The 22977-nt window shown below is 43.2% G+C and overlaps 2 protein-coding genes across 2 annotated transcripts in view; one reads left to right on the forward strand and one right to left on the reverse strand.

Moving 5' to 3' along the window:
• Nucleotides 1-22977, forward strand: part of LOC144805669 (uncharacterized) — a 385551-nt gene that overhangs the window by 114371 nt on the left and 248203 nt on the right. The window lies entirely within an intron of this gene.
• LOC144805684 (uncharacterized) lies at nt 4816-8171 on the reverse strand. The gene has a single exon (XM_078672192.1). The coding sequence runs from the start codon at nt 7470-7472 to the stop codon at nt 6189-6191; it is 1284 nt and encodes a 427-aa protein (XP_078528318.1). The 5' UTR covers nt 7473-8171; the 3' UTR covers nt 4816-6188.

Consider the following 22977-nt stretch of genomic DNA (forward strand, 5'->3'; position numbering starts at 1 on the left):
ACAGTCCAGGAGTACTCTGTTGACGGTCTTCCCCTCTCTCCTTACAAGGTGTAGGGTAGAGTCGTCAGTCGCCCTCCAGGGGGGGAAGCCGGCATTGAGGTGGCAGAACACAGGCCTATTCAGCATCAAGGGGTACTCCCCCCGCCCATCCTGGTATAATCTTTCTATTCACCACCTGCCTTCTCTAGCCCTGTCACTCACACAAACCAGACAGCAGATACACATAGGAGCAGAGGCGGGCTGAAATGGTTAGACAAGCAAATGCTAATTTTCTAAAAGTAGCATTTGCAAACGCAGGATATTAAAATAAACTTTACTAAAAGAAGTATTTTATTATTCTGAGTTCAGGCATACTAAACTTGACTTTCTACCATGCTCTCTGAGTCTGTTGGGATTATATAGTGTAATAATTCCAGCAACCCATCCTGGCCTATGGAGAGCAGGTAGCCTTACAATAGTGAAGAACGAAAATGGCTGTAATTCACTATTAGGACATGCCGCACACATCAGGGCTTGTCCTACCTTATGCTTACAATGCACCCTGCCCGAGGGCCTACCATAGGGGTGACTGACATGAAGTAAAGGGAAGGGTTAGATGCTGGCAAGTGTGTGCACTTGCCCAGCCAGCATGACAGTACCCGACTGCACGCAGGTTCTGCAACGGCAGACCTTAGACACATTTTAAAAGGCTGCTTCTGTGCGTGGCGCAACCAGCGCTGCAGGCCCACTAGCAGTATTTGTATTTACAAGCCCTGGCACTCCTGGTGCACTTTACTGGGGACTGACAGTAAATCAATTGATATGTGGGTATCTTCCTAGGCAATTTACAATGCGATAGACAATAAAAGAATGTGTAGTACAGATAGTAGAACATTTCAAACTAACAAAAACATGTTAAATGTTTTTTTTTGTAAAGTATTTATCTCAATAACTAAAATAAAAATATTTTCCCGTACATGTTTATTGTCTATCGCATTGTAAATTGTCTAGGAAGATACCCACATATTGTTTTTCCCTGTCCTAGAAGACTCTAATTGTCAGGGGGCCCTTGTTTTCACATTTAGTAAATCAAATGAGCCAATCATGGAAATCAATCATAAGTACACTCTACATTGGGAGCACTTGCACTGCGGCATGGATTGGCCGTGGCGCAGTGCCCTGAGCAGCTAACACCAGCAAAACATCTGAGGCACATCAGCAAAAAGTGGAAGGGAGACTCACGCCAAGGAGCCAGGTCCAACACTAGCACTGACACATTCAAGACAAATGCACGGGTGGCCTACTCTTATGGTGCGAACTGTGGGATTTTACGAAAGTTCAGGCTCTTCTTAAACTGGGAAACATCTTCTTGTGACATGTACTAATCCTGGGTCCTGGAACCCCAATGACAGTATTAACAGCTGAGCTGGGGTTCACAGGAGGATCTCATCCCGTAAGATAATGGATGCGAGTGTGGTCAAATCTATCCTTTGCATCATATAGAATGGTCCTGCAGGAACTGCGACGATGCAGGATTACAATAATTTACGCCGGCTCAAGCTCGCTGAGAACATTCTAATATACACTATTTGAGTAGTGCAATAGAATCATCTGGAACTGATGAATAAGGCAACACTAGAATTGGTTAAAAATAAATATTGTGCATTCATGTGGAGCACGCAAGAAGCAAGGAAAGGCATCCTTCCGACTAATTCCCAGAAAGTAAAATGTGAACCGCGCCTGGAGCAGTTCATGGACTTGCTGTTCCCTGCTGTGAAAATGGCTTTATATCTCATGTTCAGATTAGGAACTCTTCAGGTGCGGACCTTAACTAAATCATGGGTAAAGCCCCTGGAGGCGGAGCTCACACATGTCCCAGTACATAAGGGGGCCCTGAGTCATTTATGCATTTTATGCTGCTGTGTGATATGTCGCGTAAAATCCGAAGGTACTACCTACGTCCACTTTTTCTAACATGTAATCTGAGATGCTGCAGTGCAGTACTTTTCTTATGTTATAGAACTGATCGTATGGAGATTTGCCAGGCAGTTGCTTCGTATATGCAGACCTGCCATAGACAGCAGCGAAGGAAGTGGGTTCAAACCATGAACCAACTGTAGTGATGGTTTTGACATTTTCCGTTTATCTCTGGGGGCTGTGCTCGTCCTTTGACATATTTGCCCTCATAAACTGGGGCGTAGATCGACTCAAACATGAAAGGCACTGGAGAACCTTATCGACTGGACAGAGCATCGAGAGATATTGTTGCACATTTCTACTTGTACCTGCACTTTTTAAAATGCTCGCTTAGGTGTTGGCCGTCTATTGGCAGCAAAACAAACTATTTGGACAATCCTTGTTTTTTAGGTCTCGCGACCTATCGATGCGCGCATGCGCATCGAGCGGAGTGAGAATTCAAGCGGCGAAAACATCATGAAACCACCAGCTTTTTGCTGGCGTTTTCATGAAGTTCATGTGAACCACGTGTTCAAACATGAACGCGCATCAGCCTCCCTCCCTCCTACTTGCATTTGCCGCAGAGCACATCAAAGGGCTTCGCCCAGCGTGCGCTCTGCGGCTTCTCGGCTTCTCCTCCCCTAATTGGATTTCTCCTCCCCCTCCCCAGCCAGCTTCCCCCAGGCCGTGTTTTCTACACTTTGATACGATGCTACTAAACATTGAGAAAACACTTTTTTAAACACCAAAATAAGCAACTTGGCAGAGCGGCCCTTTCACTTTTGCATACACTTCCCGCACTGTGAACCTCAATAATGTTAGCGCATCCAAAAACCATGTTGCACAACCTAGACAGCCACCTAACCCCTTGCTGGCACCGGACGTCACAAGAAAATCCTAACTTTAAAAAAATTAAAAAGAAATCATTAACTTCCTACATCAGTGCAAGCTCATTTCACTGTACTTCAATTGCTACCAGGTTTTCGCCGTGTTTTCTACACTTTGATACGATGCTACTAAACATCCAGAAAACACTTTTTTAAACACCAAAATAAGCAACTTGGCAGAGCGGCCCTTTCACTTTTGCATACACTTCCCGCACTGTGAACCTCAATAATGTTAGCGCATCCAACAAGCATTGGCATTGCCAATAGGTCTCGCTTGTGGGACCTTATAAGTATTTAGTTTTGCAGCACAATATCCGATTATGCAACAAGGATATTGTGCTGCAAAACTAAATACTTATAAGGTCCCACAAGCGAGACCTATTGGCAATGCCAATGCTTGTTTAACACACTAGGTAATGTCTGCGCAGCAGGCTAGTGCTCTTCTTTTATTTCTGATGTTTATAAGACAGCTGTCAGGCTTGCTAGGGGTTTACTTGCTCTGAGTAGGCAACAAGCAGACGGTGACGCCGGTATCTGCACCTATGTACGTGCTTGTTAGCTGGTACGCTTTGTAAGATCTAATGACCGCTCTATCTAATTGATTGGTTTTAAAAGTGATGTACATCATCCATTTGCACTAGCATTTTACGTCAGATCATGGATTATGCGCAAAGTGTAGTATTTGTATGAAACGTGCTTAAGTCGTTTTAAATCAACAAGAATTGTGATTGTTTTATTATCTGCTGTAAATAACGCTGACAATAAACCTTTGCTATCAAGTACCACACCTGCAGGAATGCTCAGTGGGTTGTGCGAAGCTAGATTTAACATGGTCATCTGTGGAAGTGTGTCCCTCCAGAAATCAGAGTAGATCATACGGTGGGGGTCAAGAAAGGTTTATTTAAGTATCACAGATGCAGAGACCCCATCCATCAACAAGCTAAGACCAACGGACAAATGTCTCTATTCCAGCTCACGGCCTAGCAATCATCCCCACATTCCAGAATATCATGACACAGGACGTCACACCTTCTCCCCCCTTACATATAGGGAGGAGTCACTTTAGTCTGGTGCTCAATTACATGTGTAGATGTGTCTGGTGGTGCCTGATAACTGAAAGGCACGCATTTGTTTACATACAATTTCAAATATGTCTGATTTATTATTCCTATTACCGCGCTTTCAACCTCGAGAAGGCCCATCCTAGACCAGTGTGTGGACAAAACACATGCTGACAAATTGAGGAGAAAGGGATTGGGACATGGTCTAGGGACACTGACAACAAATCCTACATCAAACCTCACGTTTAACTGATGAAGCGCAAAGAGCGATATAAAGCGATATACTGAGAAAAAGTAACCTTGAGAATTGCTGCAAATTAAAGTAAATTAAAAAAAACTAATAAAAGAACTACATATCCACAGCTGTGAGACCTGGAAGCCGATTATTTCTCAATATAGCCCTAGTTTATGATTACCTTACAGTGCTCACATTATCATCCGCGCTAGAAGAGATGGGAGCCTGGGGTGTTGGGTCACAGAAGCTCATTTACATACAAAGGGGGTGACAACCTGTTCACAACGCACAGCACAGCTTGTACACAGAAAAGGGTAAAGTCTTGTGTCTCTTTTTTCATTTTCTTTATTATATCCTGCACCTCGCACTCTTCTCTTTCTCTCATTTCAATAAATTAGTCAAATTCACTATTGCTTTATCAGCACGGCACAAGTCGGGGGTAGCCACAGTTTGAAGGGGTCCCCCCACTATTATCTAGAAACCTGACTCAGTTCCATCTAGCTCCTTAGCCTGCGACTGATAATTGTTACTTTGTGCCCCAGCTCTGCAGACACAGGCCTCTGAGTGTTTGTGTGAGTGGCGCAAGAGAGGAACAGAGAACTTGACAAAATTAGCCCTTCTTTTGCTTAATACACTGTAAATGTGAAACACTTTGGGGCTTAGGGGCTGGATAAAGAATAACATCAGGAAACAAACGCAAATTAAAAGCACATTTTATTTATACTCTGAAAACTGTTTAAAAATGTAATTTCCAAGTTTCACATTTCTGTTTAAAAATATTTACACTTTCAATCATTTCCGAGTTTAGTTACAAACTAATAGTGGGAAAAATACATGATGTATAAAAACTGAAACCAAAAACTTATTTTTACATTATTTTATGTTTCTTGTTTTGTGTTTTTAAAACAGGCCGTCAACCTTTCACGTGAAAATTAGTATAAGGGCCTGACATCACTTCTTGTGATGTAACTACATGTGACGTCACTGTGATTTGCATATGATAATGGGCTCCTTCACTATTTTCCTTACTTGTGCGCTGTTTATTGGCATGACATGGGTCTATAGGTATTAAAAATAAACATATAAATTCACAGGTGTTCAGTCCATTTCTCTGGTGATGTCACACATTGACATGTATTTGGCTGCTTCTTCTATTTTTAGGTGAGTACAAATAACGTGCAGTTCCCCCCCTTTCCATTTCTCTCTATTTCTCGCCCCTTTCTTTGTCTCTCTCGCTCTCTTTATCTCTCACCCTCTCTATCTCCCACACACTCCTGTTAGCGTTAGCTTCATGAATGTCACTGCCACTTCTGGCATTCATACGACAAATCCTTTAGAACATTGGAGGACAAGGGACAATCAGGTGTGGAAGACGAGTTGCTGGGACTGCAACTGATTGCCCAGCACATATATACTTTTGATGTGGGATTTCGCTATTTCACCACATTCTTCAAACAGAGTCGACTGCTTACAATGGCTCAATTCTGGTAAAAAGTAGAGTTTGGCAAGTCACAAAATGAATAGGGAGAGCCATGTCGGAGAGGAGCCATGGGTCACACTTAGTTATAAGGCCCGAGGCATGAGCTGATCCATCAACCGATAACAGAGTGTAAAAGATGCAACAACCATTACTTAAAAACAAGGTATATGCTCTTTTATATCTCAAAACAGGTTATTTCTTGAACACCTGTGCTTTGCTTTAGTTCATTACACATACTGCAGTGGCATTTGTTAATAGTAATACATACATTTTACCAATGAAGTTTCCAATCTCCAGAGCCCTGACCACATGTCCACTCTGGGTGTGTTGGGTTTATGGGTGTTATCACTAATCTGACAAGTTAGCTGGAAGTACCATTGTTAGTCCCAGTATTGTTCAGTGTTGCTTTTACAGGTAGTGTGATCAGGCGCGATTGAATGGTTTTTTTGTATCTCCTCTTCACCAAATAAAAATCAGCAAAGTTTCTTTTCTTTTAGTCCACAGTGTGCGTGCCTCCCACTGTGTATCCTGGTGCATCATGTCACTTTGCAATGTGTACGGAAGTGAACAATCACTGGAAACAAACACTTTTATAATTCTGCAAATACTGTTATCTGGTTTTCTTCTTTACTGCTAGTCGGGTGTTCTATCATCTGGTATTTCAATATCCCACATAAATTAAATTTGATCTTTTTCTGTAATTCATTCCTCTCACAATAACTGTGTGTTCGCTGATGTCTTTGTAGGTTTTCTAAACGACTAAAGCTCTTCACACATTCACTGCATTTGAATGGCTTTTCCCCTGTGTGTGTTCGCTGATGACTATGAAGCTGTGATAACTGTCTAAAGCACTTTGCACATTCACTGCACTTGAATGGGTTTTCCCCCGTGTGTGTTCGAATATGACTTTGAAGGTGTAATAACTGACTAAAGCACTTTGCACATTCACTGCACTTGAATGGTTTTTCCCCTGTGTGTGTTCGCTGATGTCTTTGAAGGTGTGATAACTGACTAAAGCACTTTGCACATTCACTGCACTTGAATGGTTTTTCCCCTGTGTGTGTTCGTTGATGCTTTTGGAGGGTTGATAAGTGACTAAAGCACTTTGCACATTCACTGCACTTGAATGTTTTTTCTCCTGTGTGAGTTTGCTGATGACTTTTTAGGTCTGATATCCAACTAAAGCTCATTACACATTCATTGCATTTGAATGGTTTTTCTCCTGTGTGTGTTCGCTGATGTTTTTGAAGGTTTGATAACTGACTAAAGCTCTTTGCACATTCACTGCACTTGAATGGTTTTTCCCCCGTGTGTGTTCGCTGATGACTTCTTAGGTTTGATAACTCACTAAAGCTCTTTTCACATTCACTGCACTTGAATGGTTTTTCTCCTGTGTGTGTTCGCTGATGACTTTTTAGGTGTGATAACTGACTAAAGCTCTGTACACATTCACTGCACTTGAATGGATTTTCCCCTGTGTGTGTTCGCTGATGTCTTTGAAGGCTTGATAACCGATTAAAGCACTTTTCACATTCACTGCACTTGAATGGTTTTTCCCCTGTGTGTATTCGCTTATGTTTTTGGAGGTTTGATAAGTGACTAAAGCACTTTGCACATTCAATGCAATGATATAGCTTTTCCCCTGTGTGTGTTCGCTGATGACTTTGAAGGCTTGATAAGTGACTAAAGCTCTTTACACATTCACTGCACTTGAATGGTTTTTCTCCTGTGTACATGTGCTGATGAAGCTTGAGTAATGATGACAAACTAAAGCTCTTGCTGCATGTGTGCGATTCTTCTTTCTTGGTTAGTGTCTGTGGGTCGGGTATATATGTGCCTACATCCCATGACTGCATTTCCTGATTGGCCAACATGGCAGATAAAGCACTTGTGTTTTTTCTCACACACTTTATATGTGTGCAGTATTTTGCACGTTTGATTTCTGCTATAGCCACCAAATATTTGCCACACTCCTAATATGTAGAAGGAGTCTATGTAGGCGATTGTGCCTTTAGATTGGATTATGGCTATGCATGCTTGCGGGTAAAGATGTATCTTCCTTCTGGCTGGTGCAAATAGAGACAGTCTGTTGTATTTCAGATAGAAGAACTTCTCTTTCATTTACCTGTCAATTGTCTGGCTCCGCTCTGTTGTGCTTTTCTCTGGTTGCTGTGGTTTGGCCAGAAAGAGTTTAAAATTCACCTAGAGCATTGAATGATGGCTTGTCGTCATTTTAGAAAAACGAGCACAGCGGTAATCACACTATACCGATCCCATTATCAAATCTGGTGTTGGACACTTGTTTATACAGGATGTGGTTTGTTATTGTTGTTGCCTTAATTTTCCCAAGGTCATTTCTTCATCTTGTGGCGTGGAGGTGCACAGCTCAGCCTCTTGCAATCACTGAACTGCCCTTGATGCTTCATCCGGGATCTGTCAGTTTGTGTGCAGGTTCCTCCGTCGCCGACTGCGCTGATGTTTTCCTGAATACTGTAGCTCAATATTTCTGCTATTATTGAAGATGTACAGCATTAGCTTTGTTATTGATGGTCATTTCATACATTCAAGGCTTGTTTTCTGTTGGATATAAAGATATTGAAAATTAGTAAATTGAAACATATTGGAATGAGAATTCACAACGTTTAACTGGTTGTAAAAGACATTCGGGGGAGATTTACCAAATCTTCACACAATGCAGCGCAGCCCTCCCCCTGCGGGGCTGCACTGCGCAACAAAGAGAGAACAGGAGAGCACCATATTTTCAAAGATATGGCTCTCTCCTTCCCTTTCCCTTGCGCCAGCACTGATTTCAGCGGCCCTGCGCCATGCACACACCTTAGCACCAGAGCGCTAGGCTGTGTGTGTGAGTCCAGCATAGATTTTGTACAGGAAGGACACCCTTCCTGTACAAATTACTATACCTAGACACGAGGGAAAGCTTTTACCATATTGTATACGTGTTGCACAGTGCAGCACACATGCAAAGTCAGAAAAGGAAGGAGAAATTAAAGCATTTCTCCTTCCTTGCACCTAGTTTTCAGGTTGCACGGGAGCGCCCTTGCACCACTCTTGGCAGGCACCCATGGCACAAAGTAATGCGAAACAATGCGATGCGCAGTGTCACATTACTTTAACGTTATTTCCAGCGCTAAACAAGTTTAGCGCTGGAAAGTAAATTAGGAAAAAAAGATTTTACGCCATTTTGTGCCACTTTTGTGCCGCAAATACAGCGGAAATTCTTAGTAAATCTACACCTTCTTCTTTATCGCTTTTGAAACTTAGCAAGGAATATTTCATCATACACAGATATTTAACTAAAAGTTCGGTTGATCAGGTGACATCTTAATACATTTACAGAGTAAGGGCACTCACGGAGCACCCATGTGCTTGAGGTATAGCTTAAGATAGAGGCATATGGTGAAGATTTCATTTAAACAACAATAGAGTTTAGAAAAAGAGATGGATGAGGCGGGGCTGCAAAATTTCCTGTAACTGTTCACGAAGTATACAACAAAAGTAACTCCATTCACACACTTCTTCTCGTTCTTCCCTATTCACTTAAGATCATCTCAAATACCAACTCCTTTCTTTACCTCACTGTTCATAAGTCACCTTTGACACTTTCAACAGCTCCCTTGGTTCAAGCATTTCTGGTTTATTCTAACCTGGAAGATTGGAACTTTATTGTGGGTTGAGGGGGGTTTCCTTTCACCATAACATCTGTCCATCGTCCTGAAACTAGTGCAGCTTACAGCACCCGGTTCTGGCCCTGAAAGTTAACTTTAAAAAGCAAGTCTTTAGTTCTTCCTAAGGTGGATAAAGTTCTGTAAGATGCACCTCCTTCCAGAGCTTTTGTGTAAAACAGAGCGAGGGGTTCACTGTAAGGCCCGTCCTTTACATTATAAGCGCAGATAAGGTAAACAAATATTGATTCATATAATTTAATATTCAATGATATCAGTCATTTACTACTTATAGAGAATCCATCACAACCAATAATTTACCTGACATATCCCCGCAGCAGATGTGTGCCTATTACTCTGTTTCCCCCCATTTCCAACATTACATGGCATCTGGCATAACGTTGTCCTTTTGGGGCCCAGGATGCCATTTGTGACCGGATGAGCATTTGGAAGAGCGGGAGGAGGTGTCAGTTATCCACAGGTGATGCGGCATTTCTACCTTTCCATATTTCTCATATTCAAGTTTACCTAATTTCATGTCCTTTGGCCCCCCTACTGCCCTCTGTCTGCACACTCACTCTGTGGGGTTCATCAGAAGTCAGATAACTGCCTCATACTCACAAGGCCATGGATCTCACTTCTTCTACAACACTTATTGCAGACAAAGGGCCTAGTTAGGAGATTGTACAACAGATTATTGCCTCAAAACTAGGGGTGGGTGAAGAATTCCGATCTGCCAGGGGAGCTTGCGAAGTTTTGCCGACAGGTCCGGAGTTCCAAAAAACTCACAAAATGATGCAGAACTGAGTTTTTTTTCATAAGCGGTTCGCCAACGGTAAGGTGGCGAGCGCTTGTGAGAATATATAATGCGCAAGACCTCCTCACGGTGAGATTTCTAATTTAGGGAGGTCGCGACCACTTGAGTGTAGAAATATGCCATTCTCGTTGATGAAGCTGCCACTCAATTAGAATGTCAATTCGAACGGCAGAAAGCAGCAGCGCCCTCTGGCGTGACGCGTAGTACCGTTCATGCTGATTTTACAATGCGGGACGAACTCCTGGCACTAAAGATCAGTGAGAGCAGCGCAATTTAACAAACTCTGCCACTTGCGGAAGTCCTGTAGAGTGTGGAGTTTCTTGGGGTTCCGCAAGAGTAAAACTCTGCGAACTACACCAAGGCCGAATCAAAACGTGACAGATATCCGGTCTGCCTAATTTTAATTCCCACAGGATGTAATGCATATTTAGTGGGGCGGGCAGGATACCCATCACATTTGTGATGGAATAAACCATCCGCTGAAATCTAAACCAGGCCTTTGATGTACATTGTGTCCAGTGTGACTAGCTGGGCTTGAAGGGTCTTGTGGTTTGTGGGTCTCTCACTGCTTTGAGGTCACCGCCAGGCAGAACTTCTGTCAACAGCGCCTTGTGCAGATCTTTCTTCCAGGCAGGCCCTCCGCCAGCTGTGCCTTGTACAGATCTTCCTTTCTAGGCAGGGACTTCTGTCAGCTGCGCCTTGTGCAGATCTTCCTTTCAGGCAGGGACTTCTGTCAGCTGCGCCTTGTGCAGATCTTCCTTCCATCCTGGACTTCTGTCAGCTGTGCCTTGTACAGATCTTCCTTTCTAGGCAAAACGTCTGTCAGCTGCACCTTGTACAGATCTTCCTTTCTAGGCAGGGACTTCTGTCAGCTGCGCCTTGTGCAGATCTTCCTTTCAGGCAGGGACTTCTGTCAGCTGCGTCTTGTGCAGATCCTACATCCAGGCAGGACTTCTGTCAGCTGTGCCTTGAGCAGATCTTCCTTTTTAGGCAAAACGTCTGTCAGCCACGACTTGTGCATATCTTCCTTACTAGGCAGGACCTTTGTCAGCTGCACCTTGTGCAGATCTTCCTTTCTAGGCAGGGACTTCTGTCAGCTGCGCCTTGTGCAGATCTTCTTTTCAGGCAGGACTTATGTCAGCTGCTTTTGTGCAGATCTTCCTTCCAGGCAGGAATTCTGTCAGCTGCGCCGAGTGCAGATCTTCCTTCCAGGTAGGACGTCTCTCAGCTGCGCCTTGTGCGGATCTTCCATCGGGCAGGACTTCTGTCAGCTGTGCTCTGTGCAGATCTTCCTTCCAGGCAGGACGTCTGTCAGCTGCGCCTTGTGCATATCTTCCTTCAATGCAAGGGCTTCTGTCAGCTGCGCACTGTGCAGATCTTCCTTCCAGGCAGGGGCTTGTGTCAGCTGCACCTTGTGTGAATCTTCCGTCCAGGCAGGGCTGCTGTCAACTGCACCTTGTGCAGATCATCCTTCCAGGCAGGACTTCTGTCAGCTGAGCCTTGTGCAGATCTTCCTTCCAGGGTGGACTTCAATCAGGTGTGCGTTGTGCAGATCATCCTTCCAGGCAGGACTTCAATCATCTGTGCCCTGTGCAGATCTTCCTCCCAGGCAGGGGCTTCTGTCAGCTGCCTCTTGTGTAGATCTTTCTCCCAGGCAGGGTCTTCTGTCAGCTGCGCCTTGTGTAGATCTGCTTTCTAGACAAGGGCTTCTTTCCTCAATGATCAGTTCAAAGGTTGGGAGAGGTAGAACTGTTCTAGGTCATCTTCTTTATTGAAGTTCTACTGGTCATGCCACAGAGCTCGAGCTCTGAGATGAATGAGAGTCTGGATTTATGAGCTCTGTAGAGCATTGAGACGTCCTACCGCATCCAGCACATACTACAAGACTCCAGAAGTCAACACTACAAGTACTGTTCCAAGGTTTAATTCAACCACTGAATCTGAACATCCCGTGCAGGAAGCTTATCAAAACTAGGGGTACCTGGGCTTTCTCTCAGTGGCAGCTGGTGACATTTGAAAGTGGTGAGGCATAAAACAATTGTACTTCACTGTGGCGAGCGAGCGAGACTGAGCCACCTACAGGGGTGCAAACTGTTCATTTTCAAGCAAATTTGAGACTGTAATCCCACTATTCGGACTCCTGCCTCATATTCATCATTCCTACTGACGCACTGCACCAAAACACGGACAGACCACACCTACCCTAAATTAAGATAAGGCCTTCCGCTACTACCACACGCTACACAGAGACAGATCCCACATACTACATCACAACAAGTGATACCCGTAGAGTCCATGCTCAATGGCTTCCAGCGTGCATAGACAAGCATGGGGGCAAATTCAAAGACAGAGCCGTATCGAACAGAAGAAGATATTTTAAAAACATGATAAAAAAAAACGAGGCCTGCCAGTTCCCATTCACTCAGCTTTTAGATGAGCCTCGGTGTGAGAAAACAAAATCCTAGTCAATGATGAAAAGTTTTTCTGATGAATTGGTGTTATTCCCGACGTCATTGTGGGGCAATTACAAAGACACGTTTTAAATTTCACAGACCAAAGTTGAATACATCTACCACTCGAAAGAAGTTAATAATTAATGAACTAAGAACTGCTTAAACAATTACAGACAAAAGTCGTTTCTGGTTTGGTAACACCTGTCACAATGCAGGCCCGATTTAAAAAAATTAACTCTTCACAGTTTGTACAACACAATAGCAGATGAAAATGATGTTTAATAAAACAAACACTTATGATTCTTATGTACGTACGCTGCCTGCGGTGTGATCCTTAAGCACATAGCCAGCTCCGATACATGTCTGTTGAAAGAAGGGCGAATGACAAGAGTAATGAGGTAGCCAGTCTTGAACTGACACACCCACTGGCACTTTGCACGAGATGGGGAGTGAAAAACACTCGTATTCATGACTAACATTCCCTGCTGCTATTACACCAGGAAACAGCCAAGATAAAAGTGGCCCGACCCCATGGTTATGTGTTCCTCTTCGGGAAGCCCTGCAGAGGACTTCTGGTGCCTCTGCAGCTTCTGTGAGTGAGAGTCTAGCAACACAGCGTGTTAGCAGGAAAAGAATAACAAAGTTCACATTCATAAAGATTAAGGACTGAGCCACACATAACAGGCAGTGAGAGTGTGAGAATCCTCCTGTTTGTCTGGCATCTGGTCGACGACACTGCAGGGAAGACAATCCGTGGTGCACAGATACGTCTCCGGCAGGGTGGACTGGAGGACGGGTCATTTAGATCTTATTTCCAAGCAGGGGAGGCTATTAAGATATTATCAACATAAAACACGGCAGCATCTATAAAACGGCAAATAATATGGTGTATCAGGAGAGATGCCGATTTCCAAGCAGGAACACAAGCAGCTCGGCGGGAAGCAGAAAACAGGCAGAGAGTTCTTGCAGGCAAGGCCAAGCACTTCAGCACTCATCCCTCCTATGACTCCTGAAAAGCCTGTCATCAGAATGAAATAGTGTTTGCAGGACACAACAGATCAGTAAATATGCACATGCTATGTATATCGTATTCTAGTTTGATTTGTTTTGCTTAGTTTTACAATGCAGAGACTGCAAGATTTAGGATGCTAACGGTTATCCACAGTTGAGAGCTTAGTAAAGAACGTTGTTGATGACGATAACTGCACTAGACATTGATACAACCGTATGGTCTACCCTGGGTGGGCGGCTTTATGTGCATCGTGTTTGAGACTCACAGACTATCTTTATTAACCAATACACCACTTGGGAAAACGCCATCATTTTATTCCGGTGTCTTTTTCAGCTCAACTGTTACGTAGCTATGCGGTTATTAAAAGAAAGTTCCTGAATAGATAGCAACAACACAAGCCCCGCAGTAGGGGGGCCCCCTCAGCACTGCACTGAAGCCATAGAGCTCCAGATTAAATCGGGAGCAGGGGCTCCCCTGTGAACCTTGTCCCTCCAACTTTCGTTACGCCACTGCACAAGCTCTCCTCAAAATGAGTCGGACATCGAAGGATAAGGTACACTGGAAAACCGCGATAGCATCTTGCTTGTTAACAGAGAACGCTATTGGTTTTGTCAGCTTGAGAAACGATGGTGATCAGTTGACACTATACGTAAGAACCGTGGCATATTAATACGCAAATTCATGCAAACAGGGCAACCATGCACTGACAATCAAAGAAGACCCCTGCTGTTGATATATAGCCCAATTGTTTTCAATGATAGGGTTCCATAATTTTAGGAAGAAGAAGCATTTATGGTGGGAACGTTTAATCGAATCCCATGGTGTGATGTAAACAGTTGCGGCCGGCAAAGCGGGTGAGTACACGTGGGGGGAGGTAATCTATCAGTATATTACCTATATAAAATAAAAAACGTACATGCGTTCTCCGGGACCGCGTCACACTCCGCCGCCTTAGCTCCTGCTTGCTCTGGAGTCCTGGCGCCCTTTTAGGCAAGCTCCCTCTTCCTGCTGCCCTAATCCAATCACAACGGTTTGTGATTGGTTAGGCGCAGCGGAGATCCCCCCAGCAGGAGTGCGCATGACTACTTTGTTCGACCCTGGGGCCGACCAAATAGTCAGTACCCACAACAGTAGGTAAGCCACTCCCCCCACCCTCAAGCATGACACCCGCCCGCCCCAACCAGAAACAGAGGCACTTCTGCTTTCACGCAGTGCAAGAAGGCAGAAACATAAATGGTAGTTTTTACCATTTTTGTTTCTGCCTTCTCGCACTGCCAGAAAGCAGTGAGGCAATGCAACTCGCCCCAATGGGGGAGCCGCCACTGCTTTCTCTATCTGTTGTAACTGACGATGTTAATCATTGGTAACATCTATCCGCTTTGGACAAGGTCCTCTATTTTGCTATCAAAATGTAACTCATCCTGCGCAGACCTAAACCCTCAAGTCCATATTGCATGAAGCTGGGTGGTTCTCACCCAAAAAAGGGCCCGCCATGAATTGCTGACATTTTCTTACACCCCCTGGACAGCCGTGGCAACACACAGACCAACTGCACCCCCTCAGGGATCACCCGTCCATCTGCCAGGATCAAGACTCAGATCTTTCAACCTTCTCAGCTACCCTATTTGGAACGGCCCGTCTCTGAGATTCCTGGAAGCTCCACAGTCAGTGAGCTCAGAGTTTCCTTGTAAAACCATCTCATGAGAGTGGAAGAAAAGAACAATAAGTGACACGCTCTGCACAGTAGTGTAATCTACCAATATCATTCCATGTACCATTGTCCTACTGTTGATGTTTCGACATGGATGTTTTGCCGTCTATCACAGCAGATTCTTCGTTTAAACTCTTACTCAACAGTTTGTTTTGCATCATACCTACTGACCTATGTACTGTTTCTGACGCTTACAACATCTCTGGCAGACATGCTGTGCTGTCTGTTGCTACATAAATAGGAAATAGATTGCTCCTGCAGGAAGAGTGCAGTATCCTTGCCGTTAGATGCACTTGATTGGGATAAAAGGTGCCATGTTTGTTAGAAAAGCTGCAGCTATAAGAATAATAACATAGCAAGAGCTTTGCATACAATGCAATAACACAGACCAGGTACTAGAAAAACGTGACGCAAACAATGCAATAAAACAGGCCAGGCACTAGGAAAACGTGATGCAAACAATGCAATAACAAAGGCCAGGGACTAGGAAACCTGACGCAAACAATGCAATAACACAGGCCAGGCACAAAGAGAATCTGATGCAAACAATGCAGTAACACAGGCCAGGCACAAAGAGAATCTGAGGCAAACAATGCAATAACACAGTCCAGGCACTAGGAGAATCTGATGCAAACAATGCAATAACACAAGCCAGGCAATAGGAGAATCTGAGGCAAACAATGCAATAACATAGGCCAGGCACTATGAGAATCTGATGCTAACAATGCAATAACACAGGCCAGATACGAGGAGAATATGATGCAAACAATGCAATAACACAGGACAGGCACGAGGAGAATCTGATGCAAACAATGCAATAACACAAGCCAGGCACTAGGAGAATCTGACGCAAACAATACAATAACACATGCCGGCACGAGGAGAATGTGACACAAATAATTCAATAACACAGGCCAGGCACGGGGCATGGCTTGGCAGCCGATGGAGCAGGTTGCATGAGCGCCGAGCTCCACACGGATCCCCGCAGAAATCCTGAAATATTGTAGCTTTCTGGCCTGCCCGGCGACACAGAGCACGGCCGGAGGGGTGCTGACCTGCCCTGGCGCCTATCCTTGGGCACATCGGACGTGGAGCGGGAGTTTGGGAGGATTTCCAGCCTGAGGTTGCTGGCAGAGGCGCGTCCTAAAATGGCGGCGGCCCGAGGACGACTACTAAAGCCTAGACCGGAGGCCGCGCATGCAAGCCAGCTGAGAGACCGAGGCACTACTGGTGCGAAAGCGGCAGTTCATCTGCGGATCGGCTGTGAACTGAGTTGCTGACAAGAGAGGGACAGCTGCGAGCGCTGGCACCCTGCTTTGTGGTTTTTTAGAAAACAAGGGACCCCTATAGAAACAGCTAGCTATAACATAGGGAATAAAACTAGTATAAGAAAGTATTATAGCTAGATGCTGATAGCAGTAGAAATTTAGAAAATTGGAAGATTAGAATAACTCTAAAAGTATCATAAATTGCAATAAGAGAGATAGACCACCCTGAAGTATGTGATCAATAACCACATGGAAGATATTTATCAAACAGTATATTTATTTATTTATTCTATCTTTTATAAACATGATTTATTTGATAGATCAAAGTTCCAATTGTGCATAAAGGATACATAATGATGACTACTTAGAATAAAATATCATAAATTGATATTTGATATGTACAAATACATGATGGTAGACGCGAAGTTGATTTCGGCAGTGCGGCAGATGTCTACAACGCGCGTTTCGGCATACACGCCTTCATCAGGTAGCCGTCTATTGCACTAAAAAATATATATAATAATTGTGTAAATGATATATTTAGGGCACTAACATACTCTTAAATAGCAACTAGAGGTATTCAATCATATAAACGATGTTCTATTTAACATAACATTTATAATTATCTTCACATGGAAAAGTCGCCAAAATACAACACCATATTTACAATATTTACAATGTTCTTAACCTGCATATAGTGAATAAAGACATACAAAACAGCTCACTTGTGAAATACATATATATACACAAAAAAAAATTATTCTTACATACAAATATTTACATAACTTTAAAATGTCATGTTTCCATTGCACAATAGCTAATTCTGTTGACCTCAAGAACATGTTCACATGGTTAGTCGGTCCCAAATTAACCATGCATTATCTAAGATTATATGTTTAGCTAGTAAATCTCTGAAATCTTGTAATAGCAAAGAGATAGATTCTCTTACCATATATCTATTTCTAGACATTCAAGATGTTATGCTGTTGCGTCGAAAGAATGTCTGCTCATAAGGCTTGATCTGCAAATAATTAAAAGCATGCGACGGATAAATAGTCACCCTGAAGATAATAAACCTCATATTGATCTCAAATATGAGATAACCATTTAGCTAGATAACAATTCGAGCTTAAAGCAGGAGGATATAATCCATATTGTGTTTATTCTGTATAAGTTCAGGGCGCCTTATATATTTCTCAGTAAATGTGGACAATTAGGATGCCTGTAGATTATTGCCTCATATGTTTACTGCCTGTTAGTGCAAGGGCTGAAAAAGGGAGAATCCCATATAACGTATCTCAGTAGAGTGGATTGGTATATAAACCAATTCCGTAAAAGTCAAATAATTGCAGTTATCGTTTCTTAGATGGTAATATATTCTAAGCATAAAGTATTAAGGCGAATAATTATGTGTTATCCAAACATTATGAAATTCTTGCAAGGCTGATTCTATATCAAGTTAATTTGAAGTAAAGACTTACTGAGTAAAGTTATTTCTTCTGACAAGACCGTAGAGATGGTTGGGGGACAGGAGAGCAAGAATGTTCTGGGATGTTGTGCCGTAGGTAGCAAGTCCTGATTTTATAAACATATGAAAGGCACAAGGGGTCCGAATGAATTTGGCTTCTGGCTACAAGGTACTTAACTTAGCGCCATATTAAAGATGGATAGTTACGGAGACTACTTACGCTATGTGTTCATATGCGAGCCAGTGGTGTCTGGACTATACAATTACGTATGTATTGACTCTGATCCGAAGATAGTATCCGATAAAACCTGTCCTGAAAATATATCAAAGAAAGAAAAGAAAAGAACGCCCATAAACTCCTACTTCTAAGTATGACGTTCCAAATATTTCTCCTCAGAAGGTGTAATTGTAAAAGGAGGCTACTTACACAATGCGGTCATGTATGAGCGGTAGCGTCAGGACAAGTATTTTTAAGAAACTACGGCGTGCCGAGGAAAATTTCCTATGGAAAAGACATAAACTATAATAAATAGTCTGTCTAGAGTATCGAGGTTTTCTAGTTATTGTTATGGTTATATTCACATATATGAAAAAACAATGGGGAGAGCAAGGTATTTGGTTCACTGAGTGAACTGGGGAATACTCCTATACCCCTTAGTACGTAAATATAGAAACAAAATGAGGAGTACCACCCAGAGGGAATTGTCAGTTCCTAATGGGGTGCAGGCTGATGCAAAAAAGGGGAGGACTCTCCTTTTGTTAAAAAACCCTCACTCACCACCTAGTGGTGACATGCTTCATCATCGGGGTCCACCCTCATGACCTAGCGTCATCAGGGTGTGCTACAACACCTGATTACAGAGGAGCTGGTTGTGAGTGGGGATGCGTGAAAGAAAAAAGTATGTGGGTTAAAAATTGTCCTGGTTTAACTTAGGAAAATAGAAGTTTTATTTGTAAGCAACTGGACAATGTTAAAATCAAAAGTGCGAGATAAGTGTGGGTAATTATGAGCCCATGTATCTCATATTACCTAGAGCTACATGTGAAGCTGTTATTATAATGAAGAATATGTGCACTATCCACCGGCTGGTGGTTGTTGATGCTAGAATTATAAATACATAGTCACATGTAGATAACAACATTTCTAATACTACATGTGTATTGGAAATGACTCTAAATTGAATAAACTGTTAAAAGATCTTTCCTATATGTACTATTATACTAAGGTATTTTGATCTACATTCACATGATACGCTGTTGCATCGAAATCATGGAGTAGTTTAAACGTATACTTCCTCGAATTTTTTCTAGGAGGTCCTTACCGCTTTCATCAAGCGTTTACATCGGCTAATCAATCTAATTGCCGAATTATCATTTATATCATACGATCATACCCATACATGTAAATACGTTGTGGCCCTAATTTATGTTTTAATTAGTTTATGTTAGGTCACATACACGCTACTTTGGGAAGTAGACTCTCTTCTATCCACTAAAGAAGCTTGGCATATCCACGCTGGACCCTGAGAGCGAATTATACTGCTCCACACAATCTCAGCGTGCCAACTAACCAATAGCATCCACTGGGTAGTCTTTTAACATCTAGGCAGCCATATTCTCGTTTAATTCTGAACACGAATCACACTGCTCCATATAACGCCAGCCTCACGTCTAACCAATAGCGTCCTTGTGGTAGTTCTTTGCTACCTAGGTGGCCAATCGTATTAAGACATCACTCGTAAACAATTTGATGGCTATTGCATTGGATACTCTTGCGCCCATATCCAGAACAATCTCGACCTTTTGATAGGTTCACGCACGGGCCACTCATATTTAAATCAGCCCATTATACGGCTCGGTTCAGAACATAGAACCCGACCAGCCCTTAGCCCATGGCATCTCGGCGAGAGGATTTATAAATTGGAAGCATCCATATGCCAGGTAAATGCGTATATGCGAATATAACATAACAATAACCAGATAACCTCGATACTCTAGACAGACTATTTATTATAGTTTATGTCTTTTCCATAGGAAATTTCCCTCGGCACGCCGTAGTTTCTTAAAAATACTTGTCCTGACGCTACCGCTCATACATGACCACATTGTGTAAGTAGCCTCCTTTTACAATTACACCTTCTGAGGAGATATATTTGGAACTTCATACTTAGAAGTAGGAGTTTGTGGACGTTCTTTTCTTTTCTTTCTTTGATATATTTTCAGGACAGGTTTATATCGGATACTATCTTCGGATCAGAGTCAATACATACGTAATTGTATAGTCCAGACACCAATGGCTCGCATATGAACACATAGCGTAGGTAGTCTCCGTAACTATCCATCTTTAATATGGAGATAAGTTAAGTACCTTGTAGCCAGAAGCCAAATTCATTCGGACCCCTTGTGCCTTTCATATGTAAATAAAATCAGGACTTGCTACCTACGGCACAACATCCCAGAACATTCTTGTTCTCCTGTCCCCCAACCATCTCTACGGTCTTGTCAGAAGAAATAATAATCAGTAAGTCTTTACTTCAAATTAACTTGATATAGAATCAGCCTTGCAAGAATTTCATAATGTTTGGATAACACATAATTATTCGCCTTAATACTTTATGCTTAGAATATATTACCATCTAAGAAACGATAACTGCAATTATTTGACTTTTACGGAATTGGTTTATATACCAATCCACTCTACTGAGATATGTTATATGGGATTCTCCCTTTTTCAGCCCTTGCACTAACAGGCAGTAAACATATCAGGCAATAATCTACTGCATCCTAATTGTCCACATTTACTGAGAAATATATAAGGCGCCCTGAACTTATACAGAATGAACACAATATGGATTATATCCTCCTGCTTTAAGCTCGAGTTGTTATCTAGCTAAATGGTTATCTCATATTTGAGATCAATATGAGGTTTATTATCTTCAGTGTGACTATTTATCCATCGCATGCTTTTAATTATTCGCAGATCAAGCCTTATGAGCAGACATTTTTTCGACGCAACAGCATAACATCTTGAATGTCTAGAAATAGATATATGATAAGAGAATCTATCTCTTTGCTATTACAAGATTTCAGAGATTTACTAGCTAAACATATAATCTTAGATAATGCATGGTTAATTTGGGGCCGACTAACCATGTGAACATGTTCTTGTGGTCAACAGAATTAGCTATTGTGCAATGGAAACATGACATTTTAAAGTTATGTAAATATTTGTATGTAAGAATAACAATTTTTAGTGTATATATATGTATTTCACAAGTGAGGTGTTTTGTATGTCTTTATTCACTATGTGCAGGTTAAGAACATTGTAAATATTGTAAATATGGTGTTGTATTTTGGCGACTTTTCCATGTGAAGATAATTATAAATGTTATGTTAAATAGAACATCATTTATATGATTGAATACCTCTAGTTGCTATTTAAGAGTATGTTAGCGCCCTAAATATATCATTTACACAATTATTATATATACTTTTTAGTGCAATAGACGGCTACCTGATGAAGGTGTGTATGCCGAAACGCCGTTGTAGATATCTGCCGCACTGCCTACATCAACTTTGCGTCTACCATCATGTATTTGTACAAATCAAATGTCGATTAATGATATTTTATTCTATGTAGTCATCATTATGTATCCTTTATGCACAATTGGAACTTTGATCTATCAAATAAATCATGTTTATAAAAGATAAAATAAATAAATATACTGTTTTGATAAATATCTTCCATGTGGTTATTGATCACATACTTCAGGGTGGTCTATCTCTCTTATTGCAATTTATGATACTTTTAGAGGTATTCTAATATTCTAATCTTCTAATTTTCTAAATTTCTACTGATATCAGCATCTAGCTATAATACTTTCTTATACTAATCCTGCTTCGTGGTTGCATCGGGCGGTGCCGGCCTTCTGGACGGAAGGAGCTGTGACCAGAGGTGAGAACCCTAAGGCTCCGTCCCCCTGGAGCTGCGTCCTTCGAGCCAAAGAGGCTGCGACGGAACGGAGACGCCTGGCTGCACACGGAGGAGCTGCGGCACCGTCGGTCCTACCTCGGTGAGTGGGGTGCAGCTTAGCCAGGAGCCCCTGGCTGCGGAGGCGGGCGTGGGTCTCAGGGGCGGCAGCGGCCTGAGAGCTGGGGTGGTTGGTGGGCGCTGGCGGCAGGACGTGGGCCCACAGAGGAGGGACTGCAGCATGAAAGATATACCGGTTGGAGGCGGAGGCGGAGGGGAGCTGGCAGAGACACGAGCCTTGGGGGTGCGGCACTTGACCCTGGAAGGCTGCCTGTTGAGGTGCGGCGGGAGGCCCAGCAAAGATCCCTCAGTGCGTGATTTGGCCCCTGGACCCAAGGAGACGGATGTGGGCCTAGAGGAGGGTGTCCCTGACACAGCCCCGAGCAGCAAGGATACACCGGTGGGCTTTGGTCAGGAGGTTGAGCCCCGGAAAGTGGGGCTTGGGTCCTTGCCTGGTCCAGTGCGGAGAGCACGGTACAACTGGGGCCAGAGGAGGTAAAGGTGCTGCAGGCAAGTCCCCTGTAAGGAAACAGGTTGTTGTTCATCACCCGCCACTGCTGGACTCGTGCGCAGGGGGCAGAACGTTGCTCAGCGGGGACTGGCACCAGCGGGACGGGATCTAGCACCCGTGGATCTGCGCTACTGGGGAAGGGTGAAGATCCGTTTTACGGGACACCTGGACAGCGGAGCGAGGAGCCACTGGCGGGCTGGGCTCCTGGGATCAATTGGAGTGGGCTAGATTTCTGGTTGCACACCTGGAGACTGGGCATCGTGGCAAGTCCATATATACCAGCACGCGATCCGGGGAGCTGGAGAAAGGGGAAAACGAAAGGAAAGCAATTTGGGGCCGAGTCCGACCAGATGGAGGCACCCCAAGATGCAGCAGCAGTTCGACAGAATTCTGGAGGCGGTTGCTGGCTTGTGCACGTCCCTGCAA

This window comes from Lissotriton helveticus (assembly GCF_964261635.1).
Source record: "Lissotriton helveticus chromosome 1_1 unlocalized genomic scaffold, aLisHel1.1 SUPER_1_unloc_18, whole genome shotgun sequence".
Classification (NCBI taxonomy): domain Eukaryota; kingdom Metazoa; phylum Chordata; class Amphibia; order Caudata; family Salamandridae; genus Lissotriton; species Lissotriton helveticus.